This window comes from Anoplophora glabripennis, unplaced genomic scaffold (genome assembly GCF_000390285.2).
Source record: "Anoplophora glabripennis isolate ALB-LARVAE unplaced genomic scaffold, Agla_2.0 scaffold780, whole genome shotgun sequence".
Taxonomy (NCBI): domain Eukaryota; kingdom Metazoa; phylum Arthropoda; class Insecta; order Coleoptera; family Cerambycidae; genus Anoplophora; species Anoplophora glabripennis.
The window spans coordinates 148,885-164,380 of NW_019416859.1; the positions used below are offsets into that span (position 1 = coordinate 148,885).

Sequence of the window (15,496 nt, forward strand, 5' to 3'; positions counted from 1 at the left end):
CTTAAGAAGAAATGAGTCAGGGCTAAAAAATTTAGTAGAAAAGAGACGGGTAGATTCTTTTTAGAAGCATCGGACGATTTTTTGATGATGAAGGAGATTTGTTCTATTACTTGTTAAAACTTCATCCTAAACACAAATACAAAAAGTTTTGAATGCTTTTTTATTGTTTCAGGTTGTCGAGAAGAGTTGGTTAAAACGACATAATACTTCCGATTTAAAAACACACTTAATCGTGACTGAAATCTGAATCTCGTGTTGTTCTCTATCTATAGTGATGTTACTTATATCCTGAGTATAGATGGTTGCATAACTGATGAAGTGAATGTGGTATTTTCGGACTATTCCCTGAACTTTTTTTTAGTACAATACAATTACCTTTGAAGATGTCATTACTCTTTACGAAGAAAATCACAAAAATACGATCTTAGATCAAAATCCTTTATTGCACTAAAATCAACACATTTGTTACACTGTGTAGAAATAATTTCGCGAACAATTTATTGGGTCAAAAAATTGGTGAATGAGAAACAGGTTTTAGATAGGCAGTTTCAAATAGACGAAATGTGAAAACCCTTCATATATTTTGTGTTTGTTCTCTTTTCAACACCTGCTTCTTTATAAAACCCAAGTAATGTCGATGCCAATAATTTCTTAATAATATTTACTATGGATACATAACACCACTCGAAAACATACTTAAGTAACACAAATCCACACTAAACAATTGTTGTGCTGAAATATAGCATTTATGGTAGGGCTAATACAGCGCTATGCTAGCTATGTTCGTTACTACGTTCGCTGTGTTCGTTAAATCTGCCAACATTACGACTACATAATAGTAATAGAATACAAATAATGGCTTATTTAAAACTTTAAAAAATAATTATCGTAAAGCTAGCATAGCCCTTCATATGGCCCTAGCACCACATGCTTGATTTTCTACGTATCTTAAGAAATATAGTTTTTTAAATACTTAATAAGTATTGCAGGTATGGATTGCTTCCGTTGAGCAGTGTCAAAATTCCTAAAACTCTAAAATCTGGTGACCTTGTCCACGCTAGGTGGTGTCTCGCAACGGAAGTCGAAATCTTCGTCTTCCGGCAGCGCTGGACACGAGTACAGATCTGGTTGTTGCATTGGGGTCCCCGTGGTGGTTACTCCGGCCCTGGCAACCGTCACTGCGTTTATGGCAGCCACATTGACACAGTCGTAGATGGGCTGCAAATATCAATAATACGTTATTCGTTATTTCCCATAGGGCGGAAATCGTGACTGGAAGCAAGAATTGTATCAATTATCACGATGTTTGCAAAAAGTGTTGTAGTATCTCAAACACTTGATAATGATGCCCAGAAATAAAAAAAGATTTTATGCGTATTGTTGAGAAAGATACAAGCTGTTAAGGCGTCATGCAAAAATAATTTTTGTTAATTGTTACCTACAACTTTAATTTTTCTAAAAAAATAACCACCTACTATCATCATAGTCTTGATCACTTACTTGTGTGTTAGACCTATAAATATCCATAGCACTGGTGGCGGTAGTCAGAGAAGGCAAAGTGCTAGTTATCTTGTCCCTCGCAGCGGCTATAGTCATAAGATACGTCCTGGGAATGAACACGGCCCCAAGAAATATCCCTGCGGTACACACCAACCCAGTGCACAGAATGGGCTCTTTCCAGTCATCATTTAACAACGCGTAGCACGGCAACCAAACACACCACACGCAAGTAACCAGAATAGTAGCGATGGTGAAGTACTTTCCTTCCCGATAATTCCTCTGGCATTTATAAATCAGAGGACACAAACACAGGAGAAGCAACAGAAGCATAGCGTTGTAGCTCATCAAGTATACGAAAGAGTAACCGCGGAAAACCTCGTGGCAACGTCCTACGATCTGAAGACTCAAAGCTGCTTGGACTCCGAAGATGAACAAGCAGAGGAACGCCTGTACAGGCCCTGCTATGTGTGACATGAAACCAATTTCTTTCGAGGCTGTCGCCAATAGGATACACCTGGAGAGCACTAGAGAGAAAACTGTGGCATAGCTAAGAGTTACAGCTAAGGATCTCGCAATACACAAGTGGTGTTCTGTGAATTTGTTATACTCTAAACTAAATGGGAGAACGGAGCAGAACAAGAGCATCACGGCTAACAGTAAGGCTAGAGTTAAAATAGGGTTACCTTCAAGGATGTCTCTACGGAAAATCGAAACCAGTAGGAATATTAAGACCGATACGCAGAATAGAACACCCAAAAGCGACAAAGAGAGGAAAGCAAAAACCCACGCTTCTGATCGGAAGTTCAGCAAAAACTCGCTTTCACTATCTAATACTATTTTAAAGTTCCTTTTTGAGAAATAGTTCACGCATTTTTCACCATATTCTCTTAAAGAAACGTTGGTTTCGAAACCTTGATCCGTGCTAGTCAAAGTGTCATTGAAAATGTTGTAGGTAAATGCTTTTGTGAAGGGTTGGAATAGATTGTTTCTCTTAAACAACTCCGTCAAGTTCAAGGTATTGTTTTCAACTCTAAACACTTCGTACACAAAGTTGTCCCTCAGTGGTTCGACCTTGAGCGTTTCGGTGATGATACTTGGCGTCATCAGAGCGGGATAGTAGCTTTTGTTGAATTTGTTTCGTAGGCAGTTCACTTTGTAAAGGGTGTCGTTGCAGTTTCTAGTAATGAATTCTTCTACGCTTTTTACATAGAGAAGAAGGGGCTTAGCGACTTCGAAAAGTAGAGGAGTTGGTGGTATATTTTCGGGTTTCTTGTAGATGCTGGACGGTGGCGAATGGACGGGTAGTATGACGTAACTTTTCTCAGGCAGATCTGAAAAAAATCAGGAAATTAGTTCCATGTAAAGGTTTAAATCTCGCAGATAATATATGAGTTTCTGATTTACTCAAAAAATATTTACCTGGTGGTACAGACCCCTCTAGTGGTACGAATAATCCATCTACATCTTCGTTATTGTCGATGAAATTTTGATTTTTCAGAAAGTCATGTATGTCGTCCTTCGTGCCGAAAAAAACGAAGGGGTATGTTATATTCAGTACCGTTGGGCAGTTGCTTCTGAAATTAAAAAAGACAATATGTAGGTAATATTTTTATCATGCACATAACATTGAATTTTATGCATATATACAGGGTGTTTCATAACTCTACCGATCTTAAAATATGACGATTTGTTATGTAACATTTTTTTCTGGGATGTACCATTGAAGAGACATTGACCTATGAAGATGAGTGTTAAATTTTGAAAAACAATATTTCAACAATGCCTTAACAGAAAGCAACCAAATTTGGTACAAGATTTGTGTTTATTGTTGTCTTTAATTGGTAAAAATATGAATTTATTGGAAGCTCAATAAAGCCTAGACAAGGGGTAAGGCGCCCTTAAAATAATATCGATTTTTTTATCAGTATGCCAATTATTAAATAGTTTTGCCAGTATTACCGGAAATTTAATTAAAACATTTCTTTTACTCTTACAACTTTTTCGAAAATATACCTAACGGTTTTGAGAAAATCGGGATTTTGAGAAAGAGCGTCATTACAAATTGAATCGGACAAAACGTAAAGTATGCAGGTTATGATTTCATATGTCATTTTTGACGTTTACAAAAAAAGTATCAAGAATAAGTTCATGTATATATATTTTTTAAAAACAAGCTTTTAGTGCCACCATGCATTGTCATCCAAACTAAACGTGTATGCAAAATTTCAGCTCAATCGGTTGGGGATAATTGTTTTAAAATTCAGATGCAAGATTTAGACGATACTGACAGGGCAAGTTAAATAAAAGCTTGTAAAAAGCAATTTCATTAAATTGCAAACCTCCAAAACTCTTCAAGTTGGTACAGTAACTGCAAAATATGTATGAAAATATTATATGCACAGTCAGTGAAGAACATCATTTTGAATATAATATGTCATATGTTTTTATCGCAAAAATGGCAATACATCAAATTTGTAAATTGGAAAATGGAAAATTAAAAAATTTTTGTTTCGAAAACTGAATCGAATTTTATGTTCTATTCGTTACAAAAACATAGCTTTACGCAGGAAGTTTTCCAAACTTGCATATATAAATAATTAAGACCACAAGGTTGTGAGGTCAACACAACATCCCGTAATTATAGCCTCTGCCACTAATTCACAACAATAAAAGATAATGTCTAATGTGTGATTTATTTTAATTTGCTGTACAACTGTAAAACACACTTTGAAAGTTATTGACGTTAGTAAGAGATTCTACAATGTACTATTTTGGCAAAAAACAGCACTTATTTTTTTAAATATAGAAAAACATTCTCTAGTACAAACATACATACCTAATTAATTAAATTAATTGAAATTGCAATTGTAATTATCTATACATAGACACATATTTTGCCCTCCTTTTCTTTCATAATGATATACAGGGTGTTTCTAAACCGTGGTGCCGAACTTAAATCGCACTTATATAGAAAAAATTACATTGCGTAAGGGTTTCGAATTATGGAAAAAGTTTAATCGAGCAGATAAAATACTTTTTATAAGAAAGACGTTTTGTTATAAAATATTACATATTTGACTGTTAGTTGTTGTCTGTCCAAAGCCTACACAGTTTTATGTACTATATTTTAATATTGAAATTACCATATTAGAAATTGAACATAATTAAAAGATACCTTTTGGTATTTTTTTTTGAAATGGTTGCGCGTGTGCCCTTTGTGAAGAATAAGCAAGGAATATATTTTTCGTAAGATTCTTTACTATTCTTCAAGATAGCAGAGTTGACGTTCGATCACTTCCTATGGTGGCTCTGCCGCGGTCCCATAGAGATCTTCGCCTTAGCATCTAACTTTTGGTCGTTTCGGATTTTCTGTCTCCTGGGGAGGATTCCATTCGCTCTGGTATCTAGGTTTGTCGTTCGGCGTGGTGGTTTATCTTCATGTTGCCCTGCTTCAGTTCGAATTTCGATGTATTTGGGAAACTTTTTATTTCCCAAAATCCGAAACTGAGGTTTTTCTGCACGTTTTCAGCATTGCCCTGCGTCGATGTCGACTACTGTGGCTCTGGTCGGAGGGGCTGGGAGTTTTGGGGACAGCTTTGTCGGAAATTTTCGAAAACTAGTCGAATTTCGATTTCCAACTTCATAGGGATTGTCGGCTAGATGTCCTCGAGTATCGGCATCTACTTTTGCTGGGATTTCTCTTCCCTAAATGGTCCGAAAACGGCTTCGTAGCTCAGATTCGGAAGTTGAGTGAAAATCGACAGTATAGTTTTAATGTAATATTATAAAAAGTAACGAGGTTGTTGTCAAAATGATATTAAATGGAAACAAATGTTTGACCACCCGTTCTTATGGCAACAAAATTGTATAAAGGAACTAGGTCTGAGTAGGTTTATCTTGATGACATCTCGTAATAAAACCAAATACACAATACCCTATTAAGATTACAAGTAACAGAAAATTTGATTTGACGTAGATTGACATGAAATTATCAACGTATCATTAATATCCATTACCAACTGACGCGTCCATTATAAATCTGAAAATTACGACGCGCTATCTACTCACAAATTCTGTTTTATTATACTACAACCCAGATCTATTTATAGGGCTTCTTGGTATTTTCAGTTTGCTATATCGTGAATAAAAACTCATAAGCAATCGATACAGTTTACGCGGTGAAGAGGTTAACTGATCCAAGCCCATAGCAGCACGAAAGGTTATGCGGACAATGTGGATTTCGTTCAATCCAGTTACTTTTTTTCATTAAATCAATTTATCCAATTTCAGTTCTAGAGCATATATAGGAAACTTTTACAAGGTGTCTCTTAATTCGAGTGTCAAACTTCAACAGGGCTGAATTTTAACTGAAATACAGCAGATTGAGACTTTTTTGTAGGCATATTCTTCTAATAATTGGTGATTAGTTACAAAAAAAAAATAGATTGAGTGTTTTCCACATCTTCACCCTTCAAAAAATGTTCATTGCACAAAATTACTTAATAATAGTTAAATTTAAATCATATTAGAGAAAATATCAGCTCTTAATTGGTTTTAAGAACTCAGAATAAAGTCAAAAGTCACCCACTTGATGATTAGCAGACACTAGGAATTGAGTAAAATTCATTCACTTCTGTTGCAATAGATTCACTCATAAAATTTTAGTTGTACTCGTACTAATAGAGTGAAAATTTCACTCAATCGGGTGTGGACAGAAATTGATACATTATTGAGTAAAATTGAGTGAATTTGAGTGAAATTTTTTTTACAGTGTATTTATTTAAGATAATGGAGTAATTCTTAGAGAAAATAAAATATGCGTTTGTAGTCAATAAATGAAAATTACAAATCCAGCTCCAAATACATATATTGTATATTTTAGTCTAGTGTCTATTTTAGGAATATTTGTGTGAGTTTTCATGACAGTGCTTTCTGTGTCTGTTATAATAAAATAATAATTTACAAAATAAAAGTAATACGTAAAATCATGATTCCAGATATTAATAACAGTAAAATAATTCCGAAATTGAAATTTTAATTACTACATATTTCGTTTAACAATAATTTTTGTGACATATTTGTAAATTAAAAAAAATTAAGTATAAAAGATGCATTTTTTCTGGGGTTCAGGGCTATTCTACGAATTCGTAAATATGCCCATTGTTATTTTTTCGTCGAGCTACCCCTGTTTAAAAGCAAAAATAAGTTTCTACGATGAATAGAAGCCGAGATATTGCAAAATTTACAGCGCTCATCAATTTGAACTTCATTGGATTTCATTTTTCATGCGCGCGCGACTCGCTTGGACGAGCTTCCCCCACCACCACGCCGCCGGCCGCCGGACAGTTTACTTAGCGAGTACCTTCCCTTTAAAGGGCACGCGAGTCTTTAATTTTCCACATTTTTCAGTGCATTTCACGGGAAATCATAGTTTACGTCGAAAACTTTATTTTGCGAAAAATTCAAGTCTTAATGTTTATAAACAATTGGGCTACAATTTAAAAAATATCTTATCTTGGCTCCTGTTGGTCGTAGAGGGTGCTTTTTTTAAAAAAAATTGTATTTTTTTGCCAGCTATCCATTGTATCTATTTTGGGTGAGGTAGCATAAATAGCAACAATTTTATTCAAATTGTTTATAAGCGAAAAACGCACGGTTTTTTAATGCACAATTTGAGAATGTTAATGTCAAAAAAACGGTTATATTTTTTAATAGGTCGCTTAATTACGTCTTGAAGATTACAATGACGCTTTCAGAATCATGTTTGGTTGAAAATTAACGCCTGTACAGAGGCTTAAAGTTCATAACTTTTGGAGCCTCCGTTATTGTGCGAAAACTATTGCACCTACAGCGCCCACTTTTGGCACACTTTTAAAGTATGACAAAACCCTCGACTTGTCATAGGTTTTATAAAATTTTAACAATAAGTGCGATAGTTACAAACAAATTAAAAAATGGGCACTTTTCTTGTTTTTTTTGCATTAACTTTTTTGTTTATTAGCCCATTTTAATTTAACAAGTCTCATTTTGTAAATAATTTTACTCCCTACAAGCTGTCTGTGAGTCACTTTTCGCTAAAATTGATGGTTTTCCCTGCAAAGTGAAAAAACTGTTTTCCTCATTTATTTGTTTAAATGGAAAAGTTAGCTAATAAAAGTTTTTGACTCACGAGATGAGAGATGTCTTGTATTATGTTCCTTTAGATAATTTTACAATAATATCGCGGATAGGACTTTTTTCGAGTTTCTCTTTTATTTTCGCTAATTTTCCTGGTATATAATGTTTTCTAGTTACCAATATATTCAATGAATATGACTTTTTGGTGTACAAATTACATTTGTGACGAATCGCCCAATCTGTCAATGATGGTTTCGCTCCACTAACTTCAATTATTGAAAAGTCATTAGCGATCTCTAACTCTGTATCTTTGTAAGTAGGCATTTTTTATTTGACCAACTATTTTGTGTTGGCTAGAATAACTTTGGCTTAAATTTTCTACACCTAATTATGACTCACTCTGTATAAATTATAGTCAACAATGCTACAAATGATACAAATATTTACTGAGTCGTTTAAATCCGGGAAGCAAATTGTATCTAATATAGAAATTCGTCACTACGTACCCGTAAACCAGGCAGTCTTTCACACACACATACTCCCGTCTGGAGTATCGATAAAACTCCCTCAAAATGTTCTTATCAGGGGCCAGAACAGTAACATTTTCGTTCCATCCCAAGGCACTCAAAACTTTAATCGAAGACTTCATGAGGTACTCATGATGCCTATAGGTAACGGCAGTCCTGATCTCCAACACTTCACAAAACTGCAACACTTTTTCGTTCAAATTCGTATCGCTTATTACCCCCAAAAGGTACTCCTCATCCTGCTGGTACAAATCGAAGATCGTCTTGTAATAATCCCCCTCAGTACAAGCCTCGTACACCCCAATACCCAGCTTGAGCGGCGCCAAGATCCCCAAGAAATTCACCCGCTCCGTCGTCCACACGGCAGAAGACATCAGGGTCTGGTGCTGATAGGGAACCACGTCACTGACGTTCCTGCAGGAGTTGACGATGAGGGCGACGTTCACATCGCCTTCGACGGCGTAGATTTGTCTCACTCCTCCAGCTCCGATCACGCTTGACGCCGCTACTAATAACAGCAGCTCGAAGGGTACCATTTCGCACTGCGTATTATTGTTTTACAGAAAAAATACTGGCCGATGAGCAGCGTGACGTTTGTTTTTCCGTTTCCGGTTCAGGCATCGGTGCACAAAAATCAAACAAAACGTGCCGAAGGCCTGCTGTTTGTGTGTGTGTGTTCCAGGTGAATTACACACTGTGCTACCCCGCTACGATATGGCGTGAGTCAGAAATTGCTAGGGAACAATCAATACAAACTTTTTAAGTGCGAGTACCAGCTAAGATAGTGAAGTATGAAAATAGAGGCACCGGCGTTGGTTGATCGATTCACGAGCGGGATGGATGTGTGTTCCTGAAATTATAATTGGCAGAAGGAAGCCGCCTAAGCGGAGTTAAACTCGTTAAGGGCTTTGCTGCGGAAAATCGAGGGGGTGTTAAGTTTCACATTAGGATTAACTGTGGGAGATAGTCAATCGGGAATGGAAAAGTTTCCTTGCGTTTGGTGTAGGGAAGTATGGGCATGGGGAAAAATTTTAAAGAATTTCTATATGAAGGTTCACATAAAATTTATACCGGGGGGTTCAAATTGGTCGGTTTTCAAGGATTACTGAGAATCTGTCATTGATAGAGCAAATCTGATAGACGAAACCAGAGCTCTTTTTTCAAGAAAATAACAATGGCGCAAATAGTATCTCTCTATCCGTTACTGTCCGCGGATTGAGTTTACAGGAGGACAAATGGACCAAAAAGTGAAAGATACGAAAAAAGGCATTCTGGTTAAAAATTTTTCCTTGTTTGGAAAATATTTATTATTTATAAAAATTTTGTTGTACAGGGTGGGTCAAAAACACACAAATGTTATTTTGCGTAAGAGTAAACATACTTTAATTTGCAAGATACGAAAAAAGGCATGATCGATAAAAGTTTTTGCCTGAAAAATGAATAAGAGTCACCTTCTCAAAAATTTAATTTTTTATACAGGGAACAAATCACAAAACTAAAATACGTTTTATTCAAGTGTCATTTTTAAATAGTACGAACATAAATACAACAACAATTAAGCTATAAAAAAGTAGATAAAGCTATATTTCAAAAATACCACCCCCATATTGAACACATTTTTCTAATTGCTGCCTTTAGTGGAGTCAAGATAGATTTTGACTTCGCGAAAATTACGGGAAGAGAGAACTTTTTATTTTTCGCTTTGTAAAGTTGTCAGAAACAACATATGTATAAAAAGTTACCAACTGTAGAGTGTACGCTAAATTATTTATTTAAAAAATGAGTTGCAAAATTAGTTTTTGCAAAATATATAAAAAAATATAATTTAAAAAAAATTAACTGCGCCATTCGAAAGAACAGGAAATTTTACATAAAAAATGTTAATAAAGTTTTTTTCTAAAATGCGAATTGAAGGCTGTAGAATTTTTTTTCTAACGTACGAAAAATGAGACGGGCGGCCCCCAAGTATAGCTCTCGAAGAGCGCGCGGCCCCGAGCGCGCTACACTAAATTTGTTATAACTTTTGATCTAATTGATCAAATCGACCTCACAAAAATTTAAATGAAAGAAGAGTCATACGGCTATCAAAGTTTTATGTCTTTAAACTTGAAAAAAAAATATATATAGTACGTATACAAAGTTACGTCATTCTATAATTTTGTACAATAATAATAAAATAGCTGTCATTCTTTTAATTTTTAAAATAAATATCTGTAACTTTCACAGATTACTCTTCAAATGACGATTGAAACAGTGAGCGATATGGAAAAAATCTTAAAAATTTAATTTGAAAAATATTGAGCCCAACATATTCAATAATTTTAAAAAATCACAAATTTGACTTTTTAGGCCATACTTTATAGATCAAAAACTATAGTTGTAAATGTGATATTGAAACTTTATGAGAGCACTTTTTAAAGCTTAAAATCTCTACTTTAAGATGGTGCATTTTATTTTTCTTAAAAAATTGAAATAATAGTTGAAAAAACAGAAAATAACAAAAAATAAAAATATTTCATGAAAAATCCGTGAAATTTATTGTTAAATAAAGTTTAATAATGCAAAAAAATTTTTTTTTGTTTAATAAACCATCAAAGAATTAAGTTAAGACCTTAAAAAAAGTAAATCCAGCGAAAAATATTTTTTTTATTTATAGTAATAAGTGGAAAATTGTTATAACAGCAAAAAAATAACGTTTTTTGATGAATTGATTTAATATTCATTTTTAAAACGTATATTCTGTATCTGAAATTGTGAATATAAGTTCTCTTATTGATGTAGACACAGATATGAGTTTGGGTGACGAAGCTAAGCAGTGAGCACACCAAATATTTTTTTGTTACTTACAGTTTTATTTATTTTAAAAGCGTTTTTCGTTTATAAGAATTAAATAATTATTATTATAAATGGTATAAGAATATGATTTTTATGTTTTCGAGTAAGGTGCAGTTATCAGTGTGTTAAAAAGTTTATTATTCACATATTTTGTCCATTTTGAGGTTATACTCTCGTACACTTGTAATTCTTTAATGTAATATTATTACTTAATATTACAAATAATCTTCAGTTTGCATTTAAGGTATTTATATTCGTTTTCTTTTATGCTAAACCTGTAAATGTATGAGTTTAATATTTATATATGAATATTGATCCATTTTTAAAATAATTAATGAATAAATAAATAATAGGGGACGTTGATTTTGATTTTGTAATTTTGTATTTAAAATCAGTGTTTTTTTTTTCAATATTATTGGCTTAAAGCCTTAATTGCCCAGTTATTTTTTAAGAAGAGCAAGAACTCGATGAGCTATAAAAATTAATTATTTTGTAATAAATTTGTTTTTTAAAAAATAAAACATATTTTCAATAAAATCTCTTTAGCCATTTATAATTTTCATATTTCGAACCTCTATATTACAAATATGAGCGAGTTTGATTTAAAATCAATAATTGTTAAATAAATTGTTTAAAATACTCGGCCATATTGCATCAGCCATTTTGAATTTTCATTTTCCGACATAATATTCTTGTTTAGCGACCTCAAAAACCCCTATTTTACAAATATGAGCGAGTTTGATTTAAAATCGATAATGATTAAATAATTTGTTTAAAATAGTCGGTTATATTGGATCAGCCATTTTGAAAGAATTCGATTTAAAATTCATTGAATTATTTTAAATGTTCTTAAAAAAACTATTTATTATTGTTTACACAATTAGCGTACAAACATAATTTTTATAACTTTTTTCTAATACTTATCTCCAAGTAATTTCAAAAGGTTTTAGGAAAATCCATGCTTCCCATAATTATTTAGATTAGATTAGATGTTTTATTTTGTTTTGAGACAATTACAAATTGTATAACAATAGTCACTTATGTGTATAGCAGATATTTAAAGGAAAAACAAATGTAACTTAACCTAGGAAGCAAAAAAACTCACTCATGGAATAAAAACATTTGGTCACTAAATATAATTTTAATTTTACTTTAAATTGATAAAAAGATACTTTTTCTTAATTCAATAGGTAATTTATTAAAAATTTGAGGCCCTAAACAATTTGGTGACTTATATTGAAATAATGCGTAATTTTAAGCTATCTTGATAAAAACATATCGGTCGTGCAAGTCAGGGCTCCTTTGGGGCTACCATTTCTACCAATTCATCTTGGACCAAATTTATGGTTAAGCCATTCTGTTACCTCACGAGCACAATGTGCTCCTGTTGAAAATACATTTTTCGGCGAAAATTTAAAAGTAAATTTTCGAGATTTCTAAGTGCGATATTCTATTGTAAGTGTTATTGTAAAATTATGGACCTATAATGCCATGGACAGATATCGCAAACCACACTTTCACTTTTGTAAAATATTATCTTCGTGTCATTATTCTAAATTCAGGGTTTTCTGAAGACCAATACTTGACGTGCTGGGATCCTACAGTTCCATTAGTAGAAAATGTAGGTACATTCATCAGCAAACATAATAAACTTAGAAAAATCAATATTTCTATTTAAAATTTTGTCTCCTACCAACAAACAAAAATATAGCCTTTTCGCTTCATCTCCGTCTTCCAATGTTTGATTAAAGTGTGATTTGAACGAAAATATTTTATTTTCTTTTAAAATCTGAATATGACTNATTCTTTAATGTAATATTATTACTTAATATTACAAATAATCTTCAGTTTGCATTTAAGGTATTTATATTCGTTTTCTTTTATGCTAAACCTGTAAATGTATGAGTTTAATATTTATATATGAATATTGATCCGTTTTTTAAATAATTAATGAATAAATAAATATGTGTTTTTTTTTTCAATATTATTGGCTTAAAGCCTTAATTGCCCAGTTATTTTCGAAGAAGAGCAAGAACTCGATGAGATATAAAAATTAATTATTTTGTAATAAATTTGTTTTTTAAAAAATAAAACATATTTTCAATAAAATCTCTTTAGCCATTTATAATTTTCATTTTTCGAACCTCTATATTACAAATATGAGCGAGTTTGATTTAAAATCAATAATTGTTAAATAAATTGTTTAAAATACTCGGCCATATTGGATCGGCCATTTTGAATTTTCATTTTCCGACATAATATTCTTGTTTAGCGACCTTAAAAACCCCTATATTACAAATATGAGCGAGTTTGATTTAAAATCGATAATTGTTAAATAAACTGTTTAAAATAGTCGGTCATATTGGATCAGCCATTTAGAATTTTTTTTTTCCGACTTGATAGTCTTGTTCAGCGACATCGAAAACCCCTATATTGTCAATTTGAAAGAATTCGATTTAAAATTCATTGAATTATTTTAAATGTTCTTAAAAAACTATTTATTATTGTTTACACAATTAGCCTACAAACATAATTTTTATAACTTTTTTCTAATACTTATCTCCAAGTAATTTCGAAAAGTTTTAGGAAAATCCATGCTTCCCATAATTATTTAGATTAGATTAGCTGTTTTATTTTGTTTTGAGACAATTACAAATTGTATAACAATAGTCACTTATGTGTATAGCAGATATTTAAAGTAAAAACAAATGTAACTTAACCTAGGAAGCAAAAAACTCACCCAAGGAATAAAAATATTTGGTCACTAAATATAATTTTAATTTTACTTTAAATTGATAAAAAGATACTTTATCTTGTCTTAATTCAATAGGTAATTTATTAAAAATTTTAGGCCCCAAACAATTTGGTGACATTGGTTATTTCGAAATAATGCGTAATTTTAAGCTATCTTGACTCAACTACTTAGATATCTGAAGGAACTTCTGATTTCCCTATGGGATATTGAACGGACAGCCTGGGTAATTTTGCTTTTTAGCATTTCAATATTATTTTGTATTGGAGTAGGATAAATAATTTGTTTTAATCGCCCCATAAAAACATATCGGTCGTGCAAGTCAGGGCTCCTTTGGGGCTACCATATCTACCAATTCATCTTGGACCAAATTTATGGTTAAGTCATTCTGTTACCTCACGAGCACAATGTGCTCCTGTTGAAAATACATTTTTCGGCGAAAATTTAAAAGTAAATTTTCGAGATTTCTAAGTGCGATATTCTATTGTAAGTGTTATTGTAAAATTATGGACCTATAATGCCATGGACAGATATCGCGAACCACACTTTCACTTTTGTAAAATATTATCTTCGTGTCATTATTATAAATTCAGGGTTTTCTGAAGACCAATACTTGACGTGCTGGGATCCTACAGTTCCATTAGTAGAAAATGTAGGTACATTCATCAGCAAACATAATAAACTTAGAAAAATCAATATTTCTATTTAAAATTTTGTCTCCTACCAACAAATAAAAATATAGCCTTTTCGCTTCATCTCCGTCTTCCAATGTTTGATTAAAGTGTGATTTGAACGAAAATATTTTATTTTCTTTTAAAATCTGAATATGACTTTTTTTCACAGCTTTTTACTGAATATGACTTTTTTTAACTGTTTAGTACGATTTCTAAGGGACATCACAGGAGTTTTTCTAAGATACTGTAGAACTAAACTAACTGTAACAACAAAACGTTTTTTTTTCGTATCTTGCAAATAACTTACTCTTACTCAAAATAATATATTTGTGTTTTTGACCTACCCTGTACAACAAATTTGAGGTTCGTCATGGTGATTCGTATTTTGTAAACAAGCAAAATCTTTTATCAAGAATGTCTTTTTTTCGTATTTTTCACTTGTTGGTCTATTTGTCCTCTTGTAAGAACTAAATTTATTGGTAATAATTTCACGTTTACAAAAATTTAAAAGTCGAATTTTCACAAAATTTGTCCGTCATGATTTTAGGAATTGTGTAAATTTTCATGTTTTTTCCGTGTAACGTATAGCATTAAATTGTGTCAAGAATATTTAGTAATTCTCGTATGTGTGTATTTTAAAGTTAATATATTCTTATGTAGGTATCTCATTATATTGCCCTGTAAATGAAACTCAAATGATACTACTTCGAAAATTAAATTTTCGAGAATTTTTTTTAATGAAAAATAACAGTTCGCAGATGCTTAAGCCTACCAAGAAAATTATTTTGTGAAAATTGTGGGCAAAACATGCGTTTCGCTTACTTATAAATAATATATCTGCACCTACTACAAAAAATTAAAATATAGGCCAGTATCAATGTTGTTACCGGCTTCACTGTATTGCATCTCTGCATTTACCACATTGTTCTTTTGCGAAAGTATATGGTTTTTATAGAACAAGAGAAATTTCTTAGTACTTTCTGTGTCAGTTAACAAGGTTGAACACGAACTATTTATTTATTTACACACAGTTTGAGGAGTAAATTTAAGTTTTTAAAAACTGAAAGCTGTTATAAAATTCGTTATAATCT

General features: G+C 32.3%; 1 protein-coding gene across 1 annotated transcript; it reads right to left on the minus strand.

Annotated features, from left to right (window-relative positions):
* Positions 1 to 486: 486 nt before the first annotated feature.
* On the minus strand, positions 487 to 8,800 carry LOC108913074 (protein bride of sevenless). Its single transcript, XM_018718542.2, has 4 exons — positions 8,124 to 8,800; positions 2,920 to 3,074; positions 1,501 to 2,831; positions 487 to 1,218 (listed from the first exon to the last, which is right to left on the minus strand). Exons 1-4 carry the CDS (start codon positions 8,678 to 8,680, stop codon positions 1,033 to 1,035), a joined length of 2,229 nt encoding a protein of 742 aa, XP_018574058.1. The 5' UTR covers positions 8,681 to 8,800; the 3' UTR covers positions 487 to 1,032.
* Positions 8,801 to 15,496: the final 6,696 nt, after the last annotated feature.

What these genes read in the sequence shown, in the direction of transcription:
- LOC108913074 (XM_018718542.2), bottom strand. Translation starts at nt 8,680, where the DNA reads ATGGTACCCTTCGAGCTGCTGTTATTAGTAGCGGCGTCAAGCGTGATC. An exon ending in AAAGACTGCCTGGTTTACGG is followed by an intron (nt 3,075 to 8,123) that starts GTACGTAGTGAC and finishes TTTTAATTTCAG; the next exon opens with AAGCAACTGCCCAACGGTAC. An exon ending in TTTATAGGTCTAACACACAA is followed by an intron (nt 1,219 to 1,500) that starts GTAAGTGATCAA and finishes TGATATTTGCAG; the next exon opens with CCCATCTACGACTGTGTCAA.